The sequence below is a fragment of the Triticum aestivum genome, chromosome 5D (genome assembly GCF_018294505.1).
Source record: "Triticum aestivum cultivar Chinese Spring chromosome 5D, IWGSC CS RefSeq v2.1, whole genome shotgun sequence".
Lineage (NCBI taxonomy): Eukaryota > Viridiplantae > Streptophyta > Magnoliopsida > Poales > Poaceae > Triticum > Triticum aestivum.
In genome coordinates, this window is record NC_057808.1 from 552,919,979 (window position 1) to 552,939,536 (window position 19,558).

The window sequence follows — 19,558 nt, forward strand, 5'->3', positions numbered from 1 at the left end:
ATGTGGAATCGTTTCACAACTCACGCCGCCTGGAACACCTCAGAGAAACGGTGTGTCCGAACGTCGTAATCGCACTCTATTGGATATGGTGCGATCTATGATGTCTCTTACCGATCTACCGCTCTCATTTTGGGGCTATGCTTTAGAGACTGCCGCATTCACTTTAAATAGGGCTCCGTCGAAATCCGTTGAGACGACACCGTATGAATTATGGTTTGGGAAGAAACCTAAGCTGTCGTTTCTAAAAGTTTGGGGATGCGATGCTTATGTCAAGAAACTTCAACCTGAAAAGCTCGAACCCAAGTCGGAAAAATGCGTCTTCATAGGATACCCTAAGGAAACCATTGGGTATACCTTCTACCTCAGATCCGAAGGCAAGATCTTTGTTGCCAAGAACGGGTCCTTTCTGGAGAAAGAGTTTCTCTCGAAAGAATTGAGTGGGAGGAAAGTGGAACTTGATGAGGTGATAGTCACCCCTTCCGAACCGGAAAGTAGCGCAGCGCGGGAAGATGTTCCTGTGGTGCCTACACCGAACTGGGGAGGAAGTTAATGATGATGATCATGAAGCTTCAGATCAAGTTACTGCTGAACTTCGTAGGTCCACAAGGACACGTTCCGCACCAGAGTGGTACGGCAACCCTGTCCTGGAAATCATGTTGTTAGACAACGGTGAACCTTCGAACTATGAAGAAGCGATGGCGGGCCCGGATTCCAACAAATGGCTTGAAGCCATGCAATCCGAGATAGGATCCATGTATGAAAACGAAGTATGGACTTTGACTGACTTGCCCGATGATCGGCGAGCCATAGAAAATAAATGGATCTTGAAGAAGAAGACAGACGCGGATGGTAACGTGACCATCTATAAGGCTCCACTTGTCGCTAAGGGTTATCGACAAGTTCAAGGGGTTGACTACGATGAGACTTTCTCACCCATAGCGAAGCTGAAGTCCGTCCGAATCATGTTAGCAATTGCCGCATTCTATGATTATGAGATATGGCAAATGGACGTCAAAACGGCATTCCTTAACGGCTTTCTTAAGGAAGAATTGTATATGATGCAGCCGGAAGGTTTTGTCGATCTTAAGAATGCTAACAAGGTATGCAAGCTCCAACGCTCCATCTATGGGCTGGTGCAAGCATCTCGGAGTTGGAACATTCGCTTTGATGAGATGATCAAAGCGTTTGGGTTTACACAGACTTATGGAGAAGCCTGTGTTTACAAGAAAGTGAGTGGGAGCTCTGTAGCATTTCTCATATTATATGTGGATGACATACTATTGATGGGAAATGATATAGAATTCTTGGAAAGTATAAAGGCCTATTTGAATAAGTGTTTTTCAATGAAGGACCTTGGAGAAGCTGCTTATATATTAGGCATCAAGATCTATAGAGATAGATCAAGACGCCTCATTGGTCTTTCACAGAGTACGTACCTTGACAAGATATTGAAGAAGTTCAATATGGATCAGTCCAAGAAGGGGTTCTTGCCTGTATTGCAAGGTGTGCAATTGAGCACGGCTCAATGCCCGACCACGGCAGAAGATAGAGAAAGATGAGTGTCATCCCCTATGCCTCGGCCATAGGGTCTATTATGTATGCCATGCTGTGTACCAGACCTGATGTAAACCTTGCCGTAAGTTTGGTAGGTAGGTACCAAAGTAATCCCGGCATGGAACACTGGACAACGGTCAAGAATATCCTGAAGTACCTGAAAGGACTAAGGATATGTTTCTCGTTTATGGAGGTGACGAAGAGCTCGTCGTAAAGGGTTACGTCGACGCTAGCTTCGACACAGATCTGGATGACTCGAAGTCACAAACCGGATACGTGTATATTTTGAATGGAGGGGCAGTAAGCTGGTGCAGTTGCAAGAAAAGCGTCGTGGCGGGATCTACATGTGAAGCGGAGTACATGGCGGCCTCAGAGGCAGCGCAAGAAGCAATCTGGATGAAGGAGTTCATTACCGACCTAGGGGTGATTCCCAATGCGTCGGGCCCGATGACTCTCTTCTGTGACAACACTGGAGCTATTGCCCTTGCCAAGGAGCCCAGGTTTCACAGGAAGACCAGGCATATCAAGCGTCGCTTCAACTCCATTCGTGAAAGTGTTCAAAATGGAGACATAGATATTTGTAAAGTACATACGGACCTGAATGTAGCAGATCCGTTGACTAAACCTCTCCCTAGAGCAAAACATGATCAACACCAGAACTCTATGGGTGTTCGATTCATCACAATGTAACTAGATTATTGACTCTAGTGCAAGTGGGAGACTGTTGGAAATATGCCCTAGAGGCAATAATAAAATGGTTATTATTATATTTCCTTGTTCATGATAATTGTCTATTGTTCATGCTATAATTGTGTTATCCGGAAATCGTAATACATGTGTGAATACATAGACCACAACATGTCCCTAGTGAGCCTCTAGTTGACTAGCTCGTTGATCAACAGATAGTCATGGTTTCCTGACTATGGACATTGGATGTCATTGATAACGGGATCACATCATTAGGAGAATGATGTGATGGACAAGACCCAATCCTAAGCATAGCACAAAGATCGTGTAGTTCGTTTGCTAGAGCTTTTCCAATGTCAAGTATCTTTTCCTTAGACCATGAGATCGTGTAACTCCCGGATGCCGTAGGAGTGCTTTGGGTGTACCAAACGTCACAACGTAACTGGGTGACTATAAAGGTACACTACAGGTATCTCTGAAAGTGTCTGTTGGGTTGACACGGATCGAGACTGGGATTTGTCACTCCGTATGACGGAGAGGTATCTCTGGGCCCACTCGGTAATGCATCATCATAATGAGCTCAAAGTGACCAAGTGGTTGGTCACGGGATCATGCATTACGGTACGAGTAAAGTGACTTGCCGGTAACGAGATTGAACAAGGTATTGGGATACCGACGATCGAATCTCGGGCAAGTAACGTACCGATTGACAAAGGGAATTGTATACGGGATTGATTGAATCCTCGACATCGTGGTTCATCCGATGAGATCATCGTGGAACATGTGGGAGCCAACATGGGTATCCAGATCCCGCTGTTGGTTATTGACCGGAGAGTCGTCTCGGTCATGTCTGCATGTCTCCCGAACCCGTAGGGTCTACACACTTAAGGTTCGGTGACGCTAGGGTTGTAGAGATATTAGTATGCGGAAACCCGAAAGTTGTTCGGAGTCCCGGATGAGATCCCGGACGTCACGAGGAGTTCCGGAATGGTCCGGAGGTGAAGAATTATATATAGGAAGTCCAGTTTCGGCCACCGGGAAAGTTTCGGGGGTTATCGGTATTGTACCGGGACCACCGGGAAGGTCCCGGGGGTCCACCGGGTGGGGCCACCTGTCCCGGAGGTCCCCATGGGCTGAAGTGGGGAGGGGAACCAGCCACTGGTGGGCTGGTGCGCCCCCCTTGGGCCTCCCCTGCGCCTAGGGTTGGAAACCCTGGGGGTTGGGGGGGGCCCACTTGGCTTGGGGGGCAAGCCACCCCCTTGGCCGCCGCCCCCCCCTCAGATGGGATCTCCAGGGGGCCGGCGCCCCCCCAGGACCCCTATATATAGTGGGGGGAGGGAGGGCAGCAGTACCATAGCCCCTGGCGCCTCCCTCTCCCTCCCGTGACACCTCTCCCTCCCGATTGCGCTTGGCGAAGCCCTGCCGGGATCCCCGCTACTTCCACCACCACGCCGTCATGCTGCTGGATCTCCATCAACCTCTCCTTCCCCCTTGCTGGATCAAGAAGGAGGAGACGTCGCTGCTCCGTACGTGTGTTGAACGCGGAGGTGCCGTCCGTTCGGCGCTCGGTCATCGGTGATTTGGATCACGACGAGTACGACTCCATCAACCCCGTTCACTTGAACGCTTCCGCTCGCGATCTACAAGGGTATGTAGATGCACTCCTTCCTTCTCGTTGCTAGTAAACTCCATAGATGGATCTTGGTGATGCGTAGAAATTTTTTGATTTCTGCTACGATCCCCAACACGTGCCTCATGATGTTGAAGAAGGATGGTGGGAACACCAACTCGAAACTGACAAGACATTGCACCAAATCATTCTCTAACCTTGGTATGATTTCTGGATCGATTACCTTCTGAGAGATTGCATTGAGGAATGCACATAGCTTCACAATGGCTAATTGAACGTTATCCGGTAGAAGCCCCCTCAATGCAACCGGAAGCAGTTGCGTCATAATCACGTGGCAGTCATGAGACTTTAGGTTCTGGAACTTTTTCTCTGCCATGTTTATTATTCACTTTATATTCGATGAGAAGTCAGACGGTACCTTAATACTGAGCAGGCATTCAAAGAAGATTTCCTTCTCTTCTTTGGTAAGAGCGTAGCTGGCATGACCCTGATGTATGCCGTCTTTTCCATGCATACGTTGCTGGTCCTCCCGTGCCTCAGGTGTATCTTTTGTCTTCCCATACACGCCCAAGAAGCCAAGCAGGGTCACGCAAAGATTCTTCGTCACGTGCATCACGTCGATTGCAGAGCGGACCTCTAGATCTTTCCAATAGGGCAGGTCCCAAAATATAGATTTCTTCTTCCACATAGGTGCGCGTCCGTCAGCGTCATTCGGAACAGGTTGTCCACCAGGACCCTTTCCAAAGACTACCTTCAAATCCTTGACCATGTCATGTACATCAGTACCAGTACGTTGGCGAGGCTTCGTCCGGTGATCCGCCTCACCTTTGAAATGCTTGCCTTTCTTTCTTAAGGGATGCCTGCTCGGAAGAAATCGACGATGTCCCAGGTACACATTCTTCCTACAATTGTCCAAATATATACTGTCGGTATCATCCAAACAGTGCGTGCATGCGCGATATCCCTTATTTGTCTGTCCTGAAAGGTTACTGAGAGCAGGCCAATCATTGATGGTCACGAACAGCAAGGCCTTTAGGTCAAATTCTTCCCCATGTGCTCCTCCCACGCACGTACACCTGTTCCATTCCACAGCTGTAAGAGTTCTTCAACTAATGGCCTTAGGTACACATCAATGTCGTTGCCGGGTTGCTTAGGGCCTTAGATGAGCACTGGCATCATAGTGAACTTTCGCTTCATGCACAACCAAGGAGGAAGGTTATACAAACATAGAGTCACGGGCCAGGTGCTATGGTTGCTGCTCTGCTCCCCAAAAGGATTAATGCCATCTGCGCTTAGACCAAACCATATGTTCCTTGCGTCATCTGCAAACTCCTTCCCGTACTTTCTCTCAATTTTTCTCCACTGCGACCCGTCAGCGGGTCCTCTCAACTTTCCGTCTTTCTTACGGTCTTCTCTGTGCCATCGCATCGCCTTGGCATGCTCTTTGTTTTGGAACAAACGTTTCAACCGTGGTATTATAGGAGCATACCACATCACCTTGGCAGGAATCTTCTTCCTGGGGCGCTCGCCCTCGACATCACCAGGGTCATCGCGCCTGATCTTATAGCGCAATGCATCGCATACCGGGTAAGCGTTCAAATCCTCGTACTCACCGCGGTAGAGGATGCAGTCATTAGGGCATGCATGTATCTTCTGCACCTCTAACCCTAGAGGGCAGACAGCCTTCTTTGCTTCGTACGTACTCTCGGGCAATTCGTTGTCCTTTGGAAGCATATTCTTTATCATTACCAGCAACTTTCCAAATCCCTTGTCAGATACACCATTCTCTGCCTTCCATTGCAGCAATTCCAGTGTGGTGCCCAACTTTTTCTTGTCAGCTTCGCAATTCGGGTACAACAATTTCTTGTGATCCTCTAACATGCGCTGCAACTTCTTCTTCTCCAAATCACTTGCGCAGTTTCTCTTTGCATCGGCAATGGCCCGACCTAGATCATCAGCGGGCTCATCTGATGCCTCTTCTTCAGCTTCTGCCCGCATTGCCGGCTCAGCTTCTTCCCCCATTGTTGTATCATCGTATTCAGGGAACCCATGGCCAGGATAGTTGTCGCCGTCCTCTTCTTCTTCATTGTCTTCCATCATAACCCCTCTTTCTCCGTGCTTGGTCCAAACATTATAGTGGGGCATGAAACCGGACTTAAACAGGTGGACGTGAATGGTTCTTGACGTAGAGTAATTGTGATCATTCTTACAGACTAAACATGGACAAGGCATAAAACCATCCGCCCGCTTGTTTGCCTCAGCCGCAAGCAGAAAAGTTTGCACGCCATTAATGAACTCGGGAGAGCATCGGTCATCGTACATCCATTGTCGGCTCATCTTCATTACACAACACCGAATAGACCAAATTAATACAAGTTCATACATAAAGTTCATACAAGACTTAAATGCAACAAACAAATAACTCTCTAACTAAAGAATTTTTATGCAACAACAAATGCGATCAAGATCGCAACTAAGGTAACAATTGATCCAACATCATAATGATACCAAGCCTCACTATCAATGGCATATTTTCTAATCTTTCTAATCGTCAAGCGCATTTTCTCTATCTTGATCTTGTGATCATCGACGACATCGGCAACATGCATCTCCAATTCCATCTTCTCCCCCTCAATTCTTTTCAAATTTTCTTTCAAATACTCGTTTTCTCTTTCAACTAAATTTAACCTCTCAACAATAGGGTCGGTTGGAATTTCCTGTTCACAAACCTCATAGACAAAAATATCTATGTCAACTTGATGGGCATTATTTGTCATAAACACGAAATGCAACAACTAGTTTTAAAAGAGAATATACCACATCCGAATCATAACAAGGACGAGGGCCGACGGGGACGGATATCAAAACCATGGCACTATGTATAACAAACAACGTACGGGTAAGATAATTATACGAGTAACTATATATCCAAATCACACAAACATCAATTTGGTAATGTAAAACATTCATGAACAAGAGGCTCACCACAAGGTGGTGCCGGCGACGGAACGGTGCGGGCGATCGACTGTGGTTACGACGGAGATTTAGAAGGCACTAAGTAAACCACACCTACATATGCAAACTAAGTGTTAGTTTTGACCACAAATTGCATATAAATCAAATACTAGCACATATATTTTCTACCAAATTACTAAACTCATAAATTAATCACTATACAAAGCATTGCAAGAGCTAATCTAGCAATGAGAGATGAAAGGACAAAGTTGCTAACCTTTGTGATCATTTGAATGGATGGGGGCCTTCAAATCTTGACAAATTTTGGGCAAAATGTGTGATGAGCTCGAGAGGAAGAGGGGAAGAACAGAGAGGAGAGGGGAAAGGGGAAGAACAGAGCGAGCTCGGGTGGACGAAGGGTTTATGTAGGACGACCTTTAGCACCGGTTCGTGCCATGAACCGGTACTAAAGGTGCTGGAGGGGCCCCGGACTGACAACATCCTGCCACCACTCACTTTAGTACCGGCCCGTGGCACGAACCGGTGCTAAAAGTCGGCCACGAACCGGTACTAATGAAAGCGGCTGGCTAGCCGTTGGAACCGGCACTAATGCACACATTAGTGCCGGCTCAAAAGCAAACCGGCACTAATGTGCTTGACATTTGACCCTTTTTCTACTAGTGGAAAGCACAACCGTGCCTCTGGCAAAAACAAAACCGTGACTCTCGCGAAAGAAAAAAAAAACAGAAAACGCGTATTTTTTTCCCTTTCCGAGAGGCATGGCCGTGACTCTCGCAAAAGCACAACCGTGCCTCTCGCCGAAGCAAAACCGTGACTCTCGCGAAAGAAAAAAAAACAGAAAACGCGTTTTGTTTTTCCCTTTCCGAGACGCACGGCCATGACTCTCACGAAAGCACAACCGTGCCTCTCGCGAAAGAAAAAAAAACGCATTTTTTTCGTTTCCGAAAGGCACGGCCGTGACTCTCGCGAAAAAGAACGTGACTTTTCACAAAAGAAAAAAAAGTAAATGCGTTTTTTCGAGCAAAAAAAAATTTGAAATTTTTTTTTGTCGAAATGCTAAGGAAGACCGGGGGAAAACCAAAACGTAAAAAAAAACCGGGAAAAAACCGTTTAAAAAGCCGAAAATGCATGCGGAAAAAAAAATCTGGAGGGAGCGTCCAGAGCGCGACACGTGACGAATGGCTGAGAGCGCGCCAAGTGGCGCTGATCGTTGCGAGGCTCCCGAAGGAGCGCTCGTTAACTGCGCTGTAAGCTGGCCCAGCTACCAGGCCAGCCGCGCGCTATAAGCCGGCCCAACTACGGTGGAAGCCCACGCAAAAAATTAGCATTTCATGGGGATCGAAAGCCCGACCTGTGGTCTATTACACAAATAGTACTTCCTCCGTCCTAAAATAAGTGTCTCAACTTTGTACTAACTCTAATATAAATTTGTACTAAGGTCAAGACACTTATTTTGGGACGGAGGAAGTAGTATGATACGTACCATCATGCTAGCTCACGTTTGTGTTTGACAAACATGCAAAGGCTGGTTTTCTTTAGTCCCACCTCGGTTTCTTGCACACAATACAACCAGTTTATATACATTTTCAAGTTTCTTGGGTATCAAGGAGTTGTCCCAGGAAATAAAGAAAAGAGAATTCAAGGAAGGAAAGGAAATTGAGAGCAGCATGAGGCACGGTTGGACATCTCACGCTGCTCGGGATGATGCCGAATCAGCCATGCACCATGTGTTGCAGCCTACTGAAAAGACAAGATCAAGCACATGTTGAGGCCGTGCTTAGCCTAGGATGAGCTTGCCCAGCTAATATGAGTTGTCCTTCAAAAAAGGAATGAAGCAGAAGAGCAAGATTGCACACCGCCTCAAGCCCCTTATCATTATGTTCAATTAACAAATCTAACATCAGTTCTGAACTTCCGATGACATAATTAAGGAAAGTAAACAGAGATCCTTGATAAAAAAATCTAACGAAAAAATTCAATTACTGTGTTGCAATCTGTGAAGACCCATCAGCATACAGAACATCCAGTACCAGATAGTGGTGAATAAACATAATATTATACAAATATCATAGTGGTTAACTTATTATTTTCAGCGTTTTTTTTGCTGGAACACCAATGCACAGGCACGTCTGTTATATCTAAGCAACGCCCCACAACGGCCATATGAAACATCATAATCCTTGTTGTCCAATTAAAATTTATATAATCTACAGTGATCATTAGTACTGACTCTGCAGCAACAGCAGCATAATAGTACTAGGAGTATTGTGCACTACAGCAGATCAATCGTCAACAAAGATCATAACACAGTTTCAGGGCAATGATAACTGCAGCATGCTAAGCATATACTGTATTAAATTACAGTATGAGTGTAATTTGCCACTTCACCTTGTGACCTTCAGCAGCCAGGTTCTTGTGAGATAGACAGATAGTAATGCTCTCCTATGCCTGCACACCTTCAGCTCCATAGCTCCCTCCAACTGTAGCTGTTGTGTAGTAGTCTGATGCCATTATCCTGTCCAGCATAGCCCTCACCGCACCATCTACAGCCAAAAGCCACATGTTTCAGTCAGCAATAATTTCCAATCAAGCAAGATAACAAATCTACTACGTATATCAATAACACTCACAAGTAACAGAGGAGCCAGGGTGGATCGGCTCATCGGCGCGGGCGAGCCATAAGCAGGCATGATGGCCACAGGCCTGGAGGGCGTCGTGGTGGGAGATACTCACTGCGGAAGCAGGCGAGCGGCGCTCGTGGAGGCGCTTGAGCTCGGCGATGATGGCGGTGAACCTGGGCTTGGAGCGCATCACCTCCTTCCGCTCCTGGTTAAGCCTCTGGCCGACGGCGGCCGCCTCATCCATCTGTGTGATGCGGTTCTGCTTCTTGCGCACACACTGCATGAGGTCATCGACGACCATAGCCACGGCAGCATGCGCATGGGACAAAAGCAGGATTGGCGCTCAGGGCAGTGCATAGACGCCGCCGGGGAGACCATGCTGAGGCGTGGGAGTGTTGAATCCACTTGGTAGAGGAGGTAGTCTGGGCTGAGATGTGCATGAAAGCAACGGTTCTCACCGGCGGCGGCTGGAATTGACCGGCGGCCGTGAGGTGGAGAAGGGGATCGAGGACAACTCAATGACAGAGTTCGGGAGAGAGGAGAAAATGAGAGAAATGGAGGACAAAACACACAGACACAGGGAGGCCGTCCGACGCGTGGCACCATGAGCTGACAGGGGCGGCTGGGCCGACCGTCCCCAATAAGTTAGAAAAAGAGTATGTTTATTACTCCCTGCTACTTTGTCTATGTTTAAAAAAAATATTTTTGCGAAAATAATTTACTATATCTATATCTATTATATTGTATACTCAGAGGTTGTGGCGGTGATGCTCAAAGGTTCGGGGTTAGAAGATCAGCAAATAATGTGGCTAACATTTTAGCACGAGAAGGTGTTAATAACGAGGTGTGTAGGGTGTGGGTTCAGGACCCATCGGATTGTATTCTCGAAACTGTATCAAACAAGATTCCTAATGCGTTTCTTAAGAATAAAGTGGCTTATTGTTCCTAAAAAAAAGTGCAGCTCTTGGGATTCTAATGCATGTCCAATGGGCTGCAGTCGTGTTCTGAAAAGCTGAGGTACATTGAAATACATACTGCTTTTGACGCTCAACAAAACCGCTGTTGTTGAAAAATTCTAATGCAAGGCCTGCTTCCTGCTGCGCAGGGGATTTTTCTATATCCATGCTTAGTTGTCGGTGAAACTAAGAATGTTAAAGAAAAACTAAATATCATACTTCCTCCTTCCATCTGTATAGGGCCCATCACCGCCTAACGTGACCTTAACTCGGAATGTCTGTAAACAATATCTTCAAAGATGCCTCCAAGAAGGTGATGACGCCTAAGGACGTCGTCGTCATCGGCATCGACCCATGTCGCCTTTTTGAGAAAGATGAGCTTTTTTTTTTCAATAAGTTCTATTGCTTTGACACTTTTAGATCAAAAGGTTTTCGCCCAGGCTCAGACACGACCGCCCCACCGAAACCCGGGATCGGCCCGGCCAAGCCAACAACCACCAACGCCACTACCCCTCCGTCCGACCAAGGCACAGTGAGAGGAAGTACTCTTTGAAAATACTTCCTAGGAGGAGGAGGACAACCATACGCGCCAACATCACCGGGAATGATCCCCGTCGGAGAACAAGGCTTTTGCCTAGGGCCTTATGCCTCACCACCTCTTACCTGGAGTAGGAGCCAGTCCACTGTGAACCTCTTGAGAATGAGCCACGACTCCTCTCACATGCATCAGCGGTGAACCAGACCAAACGAAACAACAATGACGTCATGGCCACCGCCTCACCATGGCAGACCGTCTGAGTTGACGCCAACACCACCACCAACAGTCCACGGGGGTTGCGATGAGCACAATGCCACGACCACCGTTGCAGCCACTCGCGAGGCCAACATTGGACCACTCATCACCACTATAGGAGCCGGATCCAGCTACACCGGGTTAGATCCGGCACCCTGCGGCCCGCGCGTCAGCTATAGCCAACCCAAAGGCTAAAACCAAGCGCCCCTGGCATGACCGAGGACGTACACCACGTGCATCAGATGCAACACGCGTTTGTTTTACTGTCTTTGTTCTATGTTATTTCAAGTTATAGTGGGTCTCAAGTCGGAGCACTTTAAATCTGACTAACTCTATTAAATTATATTAATATTTACAAACATTAAATTAACAAACATTAATAGGGAGGAAACATGTCTTCCCAATGCCCATGGAGCGAATGATGGTGCGCTCTGAGGGTCCCTTGCAAGCGAACAGTGGTGTTCGCTCGGGAGGCAGACACGTGCGATTGCACGAATGGTCCTCCCTCCAATAATGCTTGACTTACGATCGACCAATAGAAGATTTATGTGCTGACTAGGTAACCAGTTGATCTGGATGCAAGCCCACATCGAACGAGAAAAGGAAAAAAGAAAAGATATAATGCCACTGTTTGCGGAAGGAAAAACCAGAAAGGCAGCTCGGTTTTTTCAGATTGACCAGATCTCCACCTCTTGCTTTTAATCGTCTAAATTGTTGAACGAGATTTCTAGGGCAGAAAAACAGGTGCACCTAGTGTTCATTGCCAATCACATTATAGAGTGTGGTGCCGAAGCAGACGACGTTGGGCGTTGTGCCTGACGGATGACAGGGAGGAGACCAAGTTCAATTTTTGCATCATTCTTTTACCTTGAATATAGCTTAGAACTAATGGAAACATTAGATGTTGATCAGTAATAAATAATGGAAGCTATTGCAGTTAGTGAAAACAACTAGATCATAAGCCTCTGACAACATCAAACAAATAAGACTTTAAAGAGAGAACAAAGATAATTAAAAAAATAGTACTTCATTACAATAAAGGCTTTAGAAACACTAAGACAAGCAAACGAACTTTCACGAAACCACATGAATGGAAGAAAGGTAACGTCTCAATGCGGCCGTGGGGTTTAAGCTTTGCCAATGATTTTTGGTCGCACCACATAAAAACATGTCTTTTTTAGCGATACAATTGAAAGTTTTTTTAGGCAATATACTACAATGAAATAACACTCATGGGTGAATTTTTTATATCAAATATTTCATTTCTACAAATATTCATAAATTTCTTTGAAAAGGTCATCTGAAAGAAAAGCATGGTGAAGTTGGCATTTTTGACCACCGCTAACCAGGTGAACCTCGGGGTTTAACTCATTGCATCCCTAAACCCGCATTGAGCGCCCAACTTGCCATTTCCCACCGCTTGAACCGACACGCGTCGCGGTCTTACACTACCCACCACGCAGACATATCGCAACTCTAGGGGAGAGTACAGTGGGAGTGAGGAGGTTCGGTCCCACTACGCAAAGCCACTAGCGTCTTGTTGATCATATTTGTTGACATGTCAGCTAAGAGAGATGTTCTCTTCCGACATCCAAAACAATAATCATAAACCTTAACATTGAGAATGACAAAATTTTGATGTAGAGTGCCACTACCCCTCTCTGAAGTGAAACTCTCATCAGGTCAAGCAAAATAGCATCTTAAAAAAACCATAACAAAAATAGCATTTGGGTATGACTAACGGAACATATAGGAAAACTAATCATTGCAAGAGAATAGAAAAAAAGATGATGACTTAGTGTCGTGCTCACTTAAATTCCATGAGACTGACCGCTTGGCATGAGTGGTAAGCTATATCAAAAACAAAATTCCATGAGACTGAAGTTGCCTCAGAAAAACAAATGGTTCTTTTCGAGAGCTTTTTTGAGTCAAAATGACTCCGAAGAAAAAACTTTGTTGGGCGAGGTGGGCTAAGAAGGCTAGGAAAGAAAGTCATAGGAAAGAGAGGCTGAAGCCCATCTCAGTCAGTTCACTGGGCTACAGCCCGTGGTCTATTGCAGAGCCTTATCCGCCACGTCACGGCCTACCCAGTCAACGCCTAGGCTTGACTTTCCCCGCACCGCCAGCGCGCAGCGCGCCATCCCGACCGCCCGAACCGCCACGCGTCGCGATCCGACGGCCCTCCACCGCCGTGCGTGACGTAGCTCCAGGCGAGAGAGCAGAGTGGGGAGTGAGATCATCAGTTGGCAGTGCCAGCCGCGGATTACGCATCTCACGCGGCGCCGCCACACACCACACCGCGATGGCCGATCTCCACCTCCTCCACCCGCCGGAGCCCGACACCAACGGCGGCGCTGCCGCCGCCCCCGCCTCCGCCGCCGCGCTGCTGCTCCCCGGCGACCCCGCGGCCGAGGCGGCGGCCGCGGCCGCGGCGGACCCCCCCGCCCCGCCCTACTCCAAGCGCCGCCGCCGCCCCAGCGTCCGCCTCGGCGACATTGGCGCGCAGGCCACGGCCTCCGACGCGCAGCTCCCGCGCCGCCACCGCAAGCCGTCGTCGCACCCGCGCCCGCCGCGCCGGTCCCACCCGGACGACGCCCTCGACCCCAACGCCCGCGCCCGCGGGCCCAAGCCCGGCCAGCGCCGCCCGCGCACGGCCTGGATCCCGGCTCCCCACGGCGGCGCCGACGGCTACGAGGACGAGGAGGGCCACCACCACTACTACGACGACGCCGACCAGTCCGACTCCGCCGCCGCCGCCGCCAGGGCCGCTAGGGTTTCGGGCAGCCGCGAGGCCAGCGTCGATGAGTCTGACGGCGTCGCCGACTGGGGCCTCCCCAACGGCGGCGCGGCCTGCTACGGCGGCGGCGGCGGCGTCAGGGCCTGGCTCGACGGGCTCGGCCTCTCCCGGTACGCCCCCGTGTTCGAGATCCACGAGGTGGACGACGAGGTGCTCCCGCTGCTCACCCTGGAGGACCTCAAGGACATGGGCATCGGCGCCGTCGGCTCCAGGAGGAAGATGTTCGCCGCCATCCAGAAGCTCCGCAGCACCGACACCGTGTCCTGAGTTGGGTGAGACCTCCAGTTCCTAGCTAGCTAGCTTTTGTGCTCTCTCCATTTTTGTTTCCTCTCCCATAGAAAGCTAGTAGTGATGAGGGCATTAGCTTATGGTGCTTTCACCAATCCTAGTGTGTATATAGGCTTGATGATCACCTTATCTCTGTCGTAATGATATGCTGTGGAGCACTAGTGCTTTGGGAGGAATTGTTTCAAGAAGGAACTTGAAATAATGGATGGAATAAGGTGAATGCAGTCCCAATATGTCGTTGTTATGTGCTCATAATGAATGTCATCAACTATGCTACTTTTATTCATTACTCGTTTGATTTCCTTTTGTTATACTACTTCCGCTTCGGCTTTCCATGCCATAATTGAAGATTTTAGATGGATCTCCATCGCAGATTTTATTTCGGAAAGCTGTTGGAAATAATTACAAACTGAGATTAAATGTGTTTATAGTACATAATATTAAGACATATTGTGCCTTTCTAACTACTCCCTCCGTCCCAAAATAAGTGTCTTGAGCTTAGTATAAATTTGTACTAGAGCTAGTACAAAGTTGACGGAGGGAGTAGATGCTTCAGGGTTTTGCTGCTTCCTGCCCGAGGCCTTGTTTTCTTTCTTTTTATTTGACAATTTCATCCAACACTATTTAAGGCTGTGGTACCATGGTATTGCAATTGCATTTCTGTATTGACAGTAGTAATCCTACTATAGTCGGAGAAGAAAGCACTCATCTTGCGGTGGGCGTACTGGCTTACTGCTTATATGCTTTCAGCAGTTTCCTTGCCATGCGGGTGTGCCCTGTTGCACCAAAATTGTAGAAGAGTTCTGCTTTGTTAACTTAGTTTTCCCTGAAACGATGTTATGTTTTGATGGAACTTGAAGTTGGCCTGTTTTTTGTTTTTTGTTTTTTTTTGAACAGAAGAAAGTTGGCCTTGTTAATAGCTAAATTCAGAGTATTTAGAGTAAGAATGAAACATTCCTATAATAGGGGCAACGCTATCCGTGTATTACTTAAATTACTGGTTGGTCAGTACGAAACGAAACTCATTCAAAATGGGACTATGCCATGATCTAGTAACTTCATCATATTTCATAGCATGTCCATATTGGTATAGCAGATTATCAGGGCTATTACTGCAATGTACATTGTTAAGATTTCTTTTCTAGTCTATGGTAATAGTTAATTACCTTCTTGATCTTCTCCTTGACTGTTTCCGGGTGAAACCTGATTTCTTGTTAATATAGCAACAGGAATGGTTGTACCCATACATTCGTATCAAGGGCCTATTGTTACAGCCTCGAAGCTGCCTATTAGATACATATAAACTTCCGCTTATAGGGTCAAGGTACCGTAGAGCTTTGATTTGAATAGGAAATGGGCAACTCGTCCTTGGCCAGCAAATAGGAAACCTTTCACCATGTGGGATTCCTCCTGCAGTCCTCTGGACTGACATGTGAAAATCAATGTTCTTATGGCGGTAAAGCGTCCTAAGGCAAGCACCCACCGCGTTGATGCCCAAGTGACGACTGACAACTAAGCACCTAAGACGTGCAAAGTTCTAACACGCTGCCAGGGCGCCTTGCCACCTAAGCCTCCAAGGCAGGACACCTTAAAAACATGGTGAGAATATGTTTAGTGTTTCAAAGAAGTAGATATGGCAGAAGCAAAAACTATAACCACAAAGAAGTACTTCCTCCGTGGCTCCGTCCCATAATATAAGAGCGTTTTTGACACTACACTAGTGTCAAAAACGCTCTTATATTATGGGACAGAGGGAGTAAATCTTGCTGCTTTCTATATGAGGCCTAGTTTTCTTTATTTTCTTTTGGCAATTCGATCCAATACTATCCAAGAACTGTGCTACCAAGATATGGCAATTGCATTTCTGTGTTGAAGAAATCTGACAATAGTGATGCTATTATACTATATCCAGTTTACAGTATGGTGTGATACTGTCGATCTTTTAAGTTATTCCTCCGTCACACAACCCTTTTCCTTGTCATATGGGTGTGCTCTGTTGCACCAAAAATGTGGAAGAGTTTTGCTTTGATAAGTTAGAGCTTTTCCTTAAAAAGTTGTTATGGTATGGTGGAACTTAAATTTGGCCTAATTTGATTTTAGAGGGAACTATGCCACTATCTACTTATCTAGTAACTTCATCATATTTCATGCATGTCCTTATTAGTCATAGCAGGTGATCTCCAATGTACATTATCTAGGTTGCTTTCCTTGTGTATGGTAATAGTTAATTATTTAATTCAGCTTCTACTAAACACCGTTTGGGCGAAACCAGGTTTCCTGTTAATGTAGCAAGAGGAATGGTTGTATTGTAGGGAAATGCATACATTCGTAGCAATGGGGCTAGTGTAACAGCCTCGAAGCTGCCTATTATATTAGGATACATATCGATACTTGTCCTTTTAGGGGCAAGGTATCGTTACAACTTTGAATAGGAAAGGGGCAACTCGTCCTTGGCCAGCAAAGAGGAACACCTTTCACCATGCGGGATTTCACGGCAGTCCTCTGGGTTGACATGTGAGAATATGTATAGTGCTTCAAAGAAGTAGATACGGCAGAAGCAAAACTATAACCGCAAGATCTCATAAGAACCCATTCATAGTTATCTTTATGGCACATCGGCGCATCTTTTCCTTTGAATCTTTTCCTGATTATGGTAGGTATATATTCTCCAAATCATTCGGGTACCAGTTTCTTTAACTTGACCTTACCCATCTTGTCTAAAAACAAGTGAAAGATAGTTTCCTCTGAAACATGCTCACCTCTTGAGTTCCCTTAAGGCCATAGTTCGATGCATGCATAGAATACATCTGTCCAAAAGGCTATAGAACGCGAGTACATGACCCCTATGAGGAATATTCCATATCAAGTGGGAACTACTATTATTCACTGAAACCAGTTCTCACAAAAAAGTCAACGCCAAGTGAACAGAATGATTTATAATGTTGTGAAATCGCGTCCGCCCAATTCAGCCAATTTACATCAGTTATCTCGTCCTGCATCGTTCTGTGCCAACAAAACCTATACTGAACTTCTTGAGCATGAAGCCATCCGCGAATTGTAGTTTTTGTCCATCCTGAGGTTCATTTAGTGCAAGTGATTGACAGCTGATCATTATGATAAAAAGTGTAATGTGTTGAACACCACGCAAATATGGTAGCCTACTCTTATTATGGGCTCAAACTGTAATATTATCGAATCAGCAAAAGACATTTATGTGTCCCTGTGTTCTCATAAATCTTCATCCATCTAAAACTTTCTTATAACTTCAAATTCATCTGTTTCCTTACATATCCTGTCTACTGACCTATCATTCACATTTTGCTCTTCTTCAACTTTGGTTGTCACATTATCATTTCCATGATGAGAACAGAGCTTGTAGGGAGCTCAGAGTTTCTTATTATCTCTGACAGCTATGAATGGTTTTAACATGTTAAATCTTCATATATATAGTCTTTCCGTATGCTGATTTAATTAATCTTTTGCTGTCCTGCTATGATGGGAGCTAATTTAGAACCTGAAACCAAGCTGCTGTCCATAAACAGTGTAAAGTTGTGCTTTCATTTATAAATGATCTTTAGCGTGATATGTTAGATAATTGGCAACATTTTCCTCAATTAGTCATTGAATTTGTACACCAGGACCCACCACAAAGTCCACTAGTCCACTGCCTGTTACCAAACATTTTCCTCCCTAGTAGGAATGTGTGTTCTATTAACACTTACTTACAGTAGCTCTGTTCTGCCTCAAATACTGGTAAATTTCTGCAACATAGTTGAATTGATTTCTGATACTATATGCGCGGGCTATAAAAGGTAGATTCACTTATGCATTGCTTGTTATCTGCTTGTATTTGCTATCTGGACTGCCCCGCATCTCTTGTACCTGTAAATTAAAATGTAAAAGCTTGCAGGGCTGCAAGCTCACTGATTCTCAGAAATACAGAAAAGGAAAGAGAAGGGAGAAGATGATCCAGTCAACTGGCTAAAGGCATAAAAGGAATGCTAGGGATAAATGTCGGGGAGGGAGGCTGAGGGGGTTGCCACTGATTACTGTGGCAGGGTGGCAGCAAATGTCCATGCTGCTGGGGCTCGATAGCGCCACAATGGCAGGCCAGGCGCGGAGGTAACCACTGGAATGTTTTGTTTGCATGTATGTTTGCAAGCATGTATGTCTTGTATGTAAGGTAAGGGGCTTACCTGATGATGATCGCCGGTCCTTGGGTGAATTCTGTTCAGCACTAGGTAGGATGAATGAAATGAGCATGGGTCTGGCATGGGGTGTGGTAAGAGGTACTCGGGTAGCCAGGGTGACTTGCCCATGGAACCGCCGGACGCCGCTCTCTGTGGCAGAGAGCTCGGCTGCCAAGGGAGTTTCACAGGCAAATCATCCTTGGCTATCGAAGATGGCCTCTTACCCCCATCCAAGACCTCGCTCACCTGTGTCCTGTGCGCTGGTGCACTAGCTAACTGATGATGCTTTCATGCCCTGCCTGGCCATGTATTTATAAGAAGGCGGGAGCCATGGGGGTCAGGTTAGGGGCTATGACTTTGGCGGCGAGGCATCTTGTTTGACACAGCTAAAGGTAGCTAGAGCGAAGAATCTTGGCCTTTGACAAGCGAAAGGTGTCGATCGACCAGGCCAAATAACCAACGGGGCCACTCTCTCACCTCACTTGGCTGCTGGATGTGAAGATCGACTTTTCGGACGGCATCAAGGGATTTGGATTTGGATTTATTTAGATTTGGATTTGAGAAGGGGTTGTTCAGGTTGGTTGGTTGACCAGTGCGGACGGACAGACATGCCCTCTCCACTCGGGTTGGGTTCCATCCACATCCACTTGCATTCATTCCCAGCCATGGATGAGGCTGATCACATCACACACCGGCCGACTGGTTGTATGGATAGAATATATGTGCATGTGAAGAAGAACATTGCACTGCTCTGCATGCACACGTTGGCGATAAGGATGTGCGTATGCATCATGCATGGAAATTCCCTATGCACGCCATAACGTAAAGGTCGCTTATTCTACTGCTGCGTGGAAAGGATGGGTACAAAGACGATCGAGACTGAGTAGGATTTGGACGCTGGAGGAGTCGAGAAGGAGGTGGTCCAATTATTCATCATGTCCTATCGTCTCCTGGTTCCATCCATGCCCCGAGCTCGACACATAGGCAGGCTACTAGTCCAACACGGGATCACATCGTTTACTCTCCATGGCGAGGATTCGGCCTTGTGATAGCGATGATGGGCTGA

The 19,558-nt window shown here is 46.7% G+C and overlaps 1 protein-coding gene across 3 annotated transcripts; it reads left to right on the forward strand.

Moving 5' to 3' along the window:
* The first annotated feature begins 13,437 nt into the window (after positions 1–13,437).
* Positions 13,438–18,806, forward strand: LOC123123795 (ankyrin repeat and SAM domain-containing protein 6). 3 transcript variants are annotated; one of them, XM_044544416.1, is made up of 2 exons: positions 13,438–14,286; positions 18,206–18,806. In XM_044544416.1, exon 1 carries the CDS (start codon positions 13,520–13,522, stop codon positions 14,279–14,281), a length of 762 nt encoding a protein of 253 aa, XP_044400351.1. In that variant the 5' UTR covers positions 13,438–13,519; the 3' UTR covers positions 14,282–14,286; positions 18,206–18,806. The 3 variants fall into 3 exon arrangements, with proteins under 3 accessions (XP_044400351.1, XP_044400352.1, XP_044400350.1); XM_044544417.1 differs by having other exon boundaries at positions 18,237–18,806; XM_044544415.1 differs by having other exon boundaries at positions 13,440–14,286; positions 18,213–18,806.
* The last annotated feature ends 752 nt before the right edge of the window (positions 18,807–19,558 follow it).

Excerpts from the sequence above, each read along its gene's own strand:
- LOC123123795 (XM_044544416.1), top strand. The coding sequence starts at position 13,520 with ATGGCCGATCTCCACCTCCTCCACCCGCCGGAGCCCGACACCAACGGC.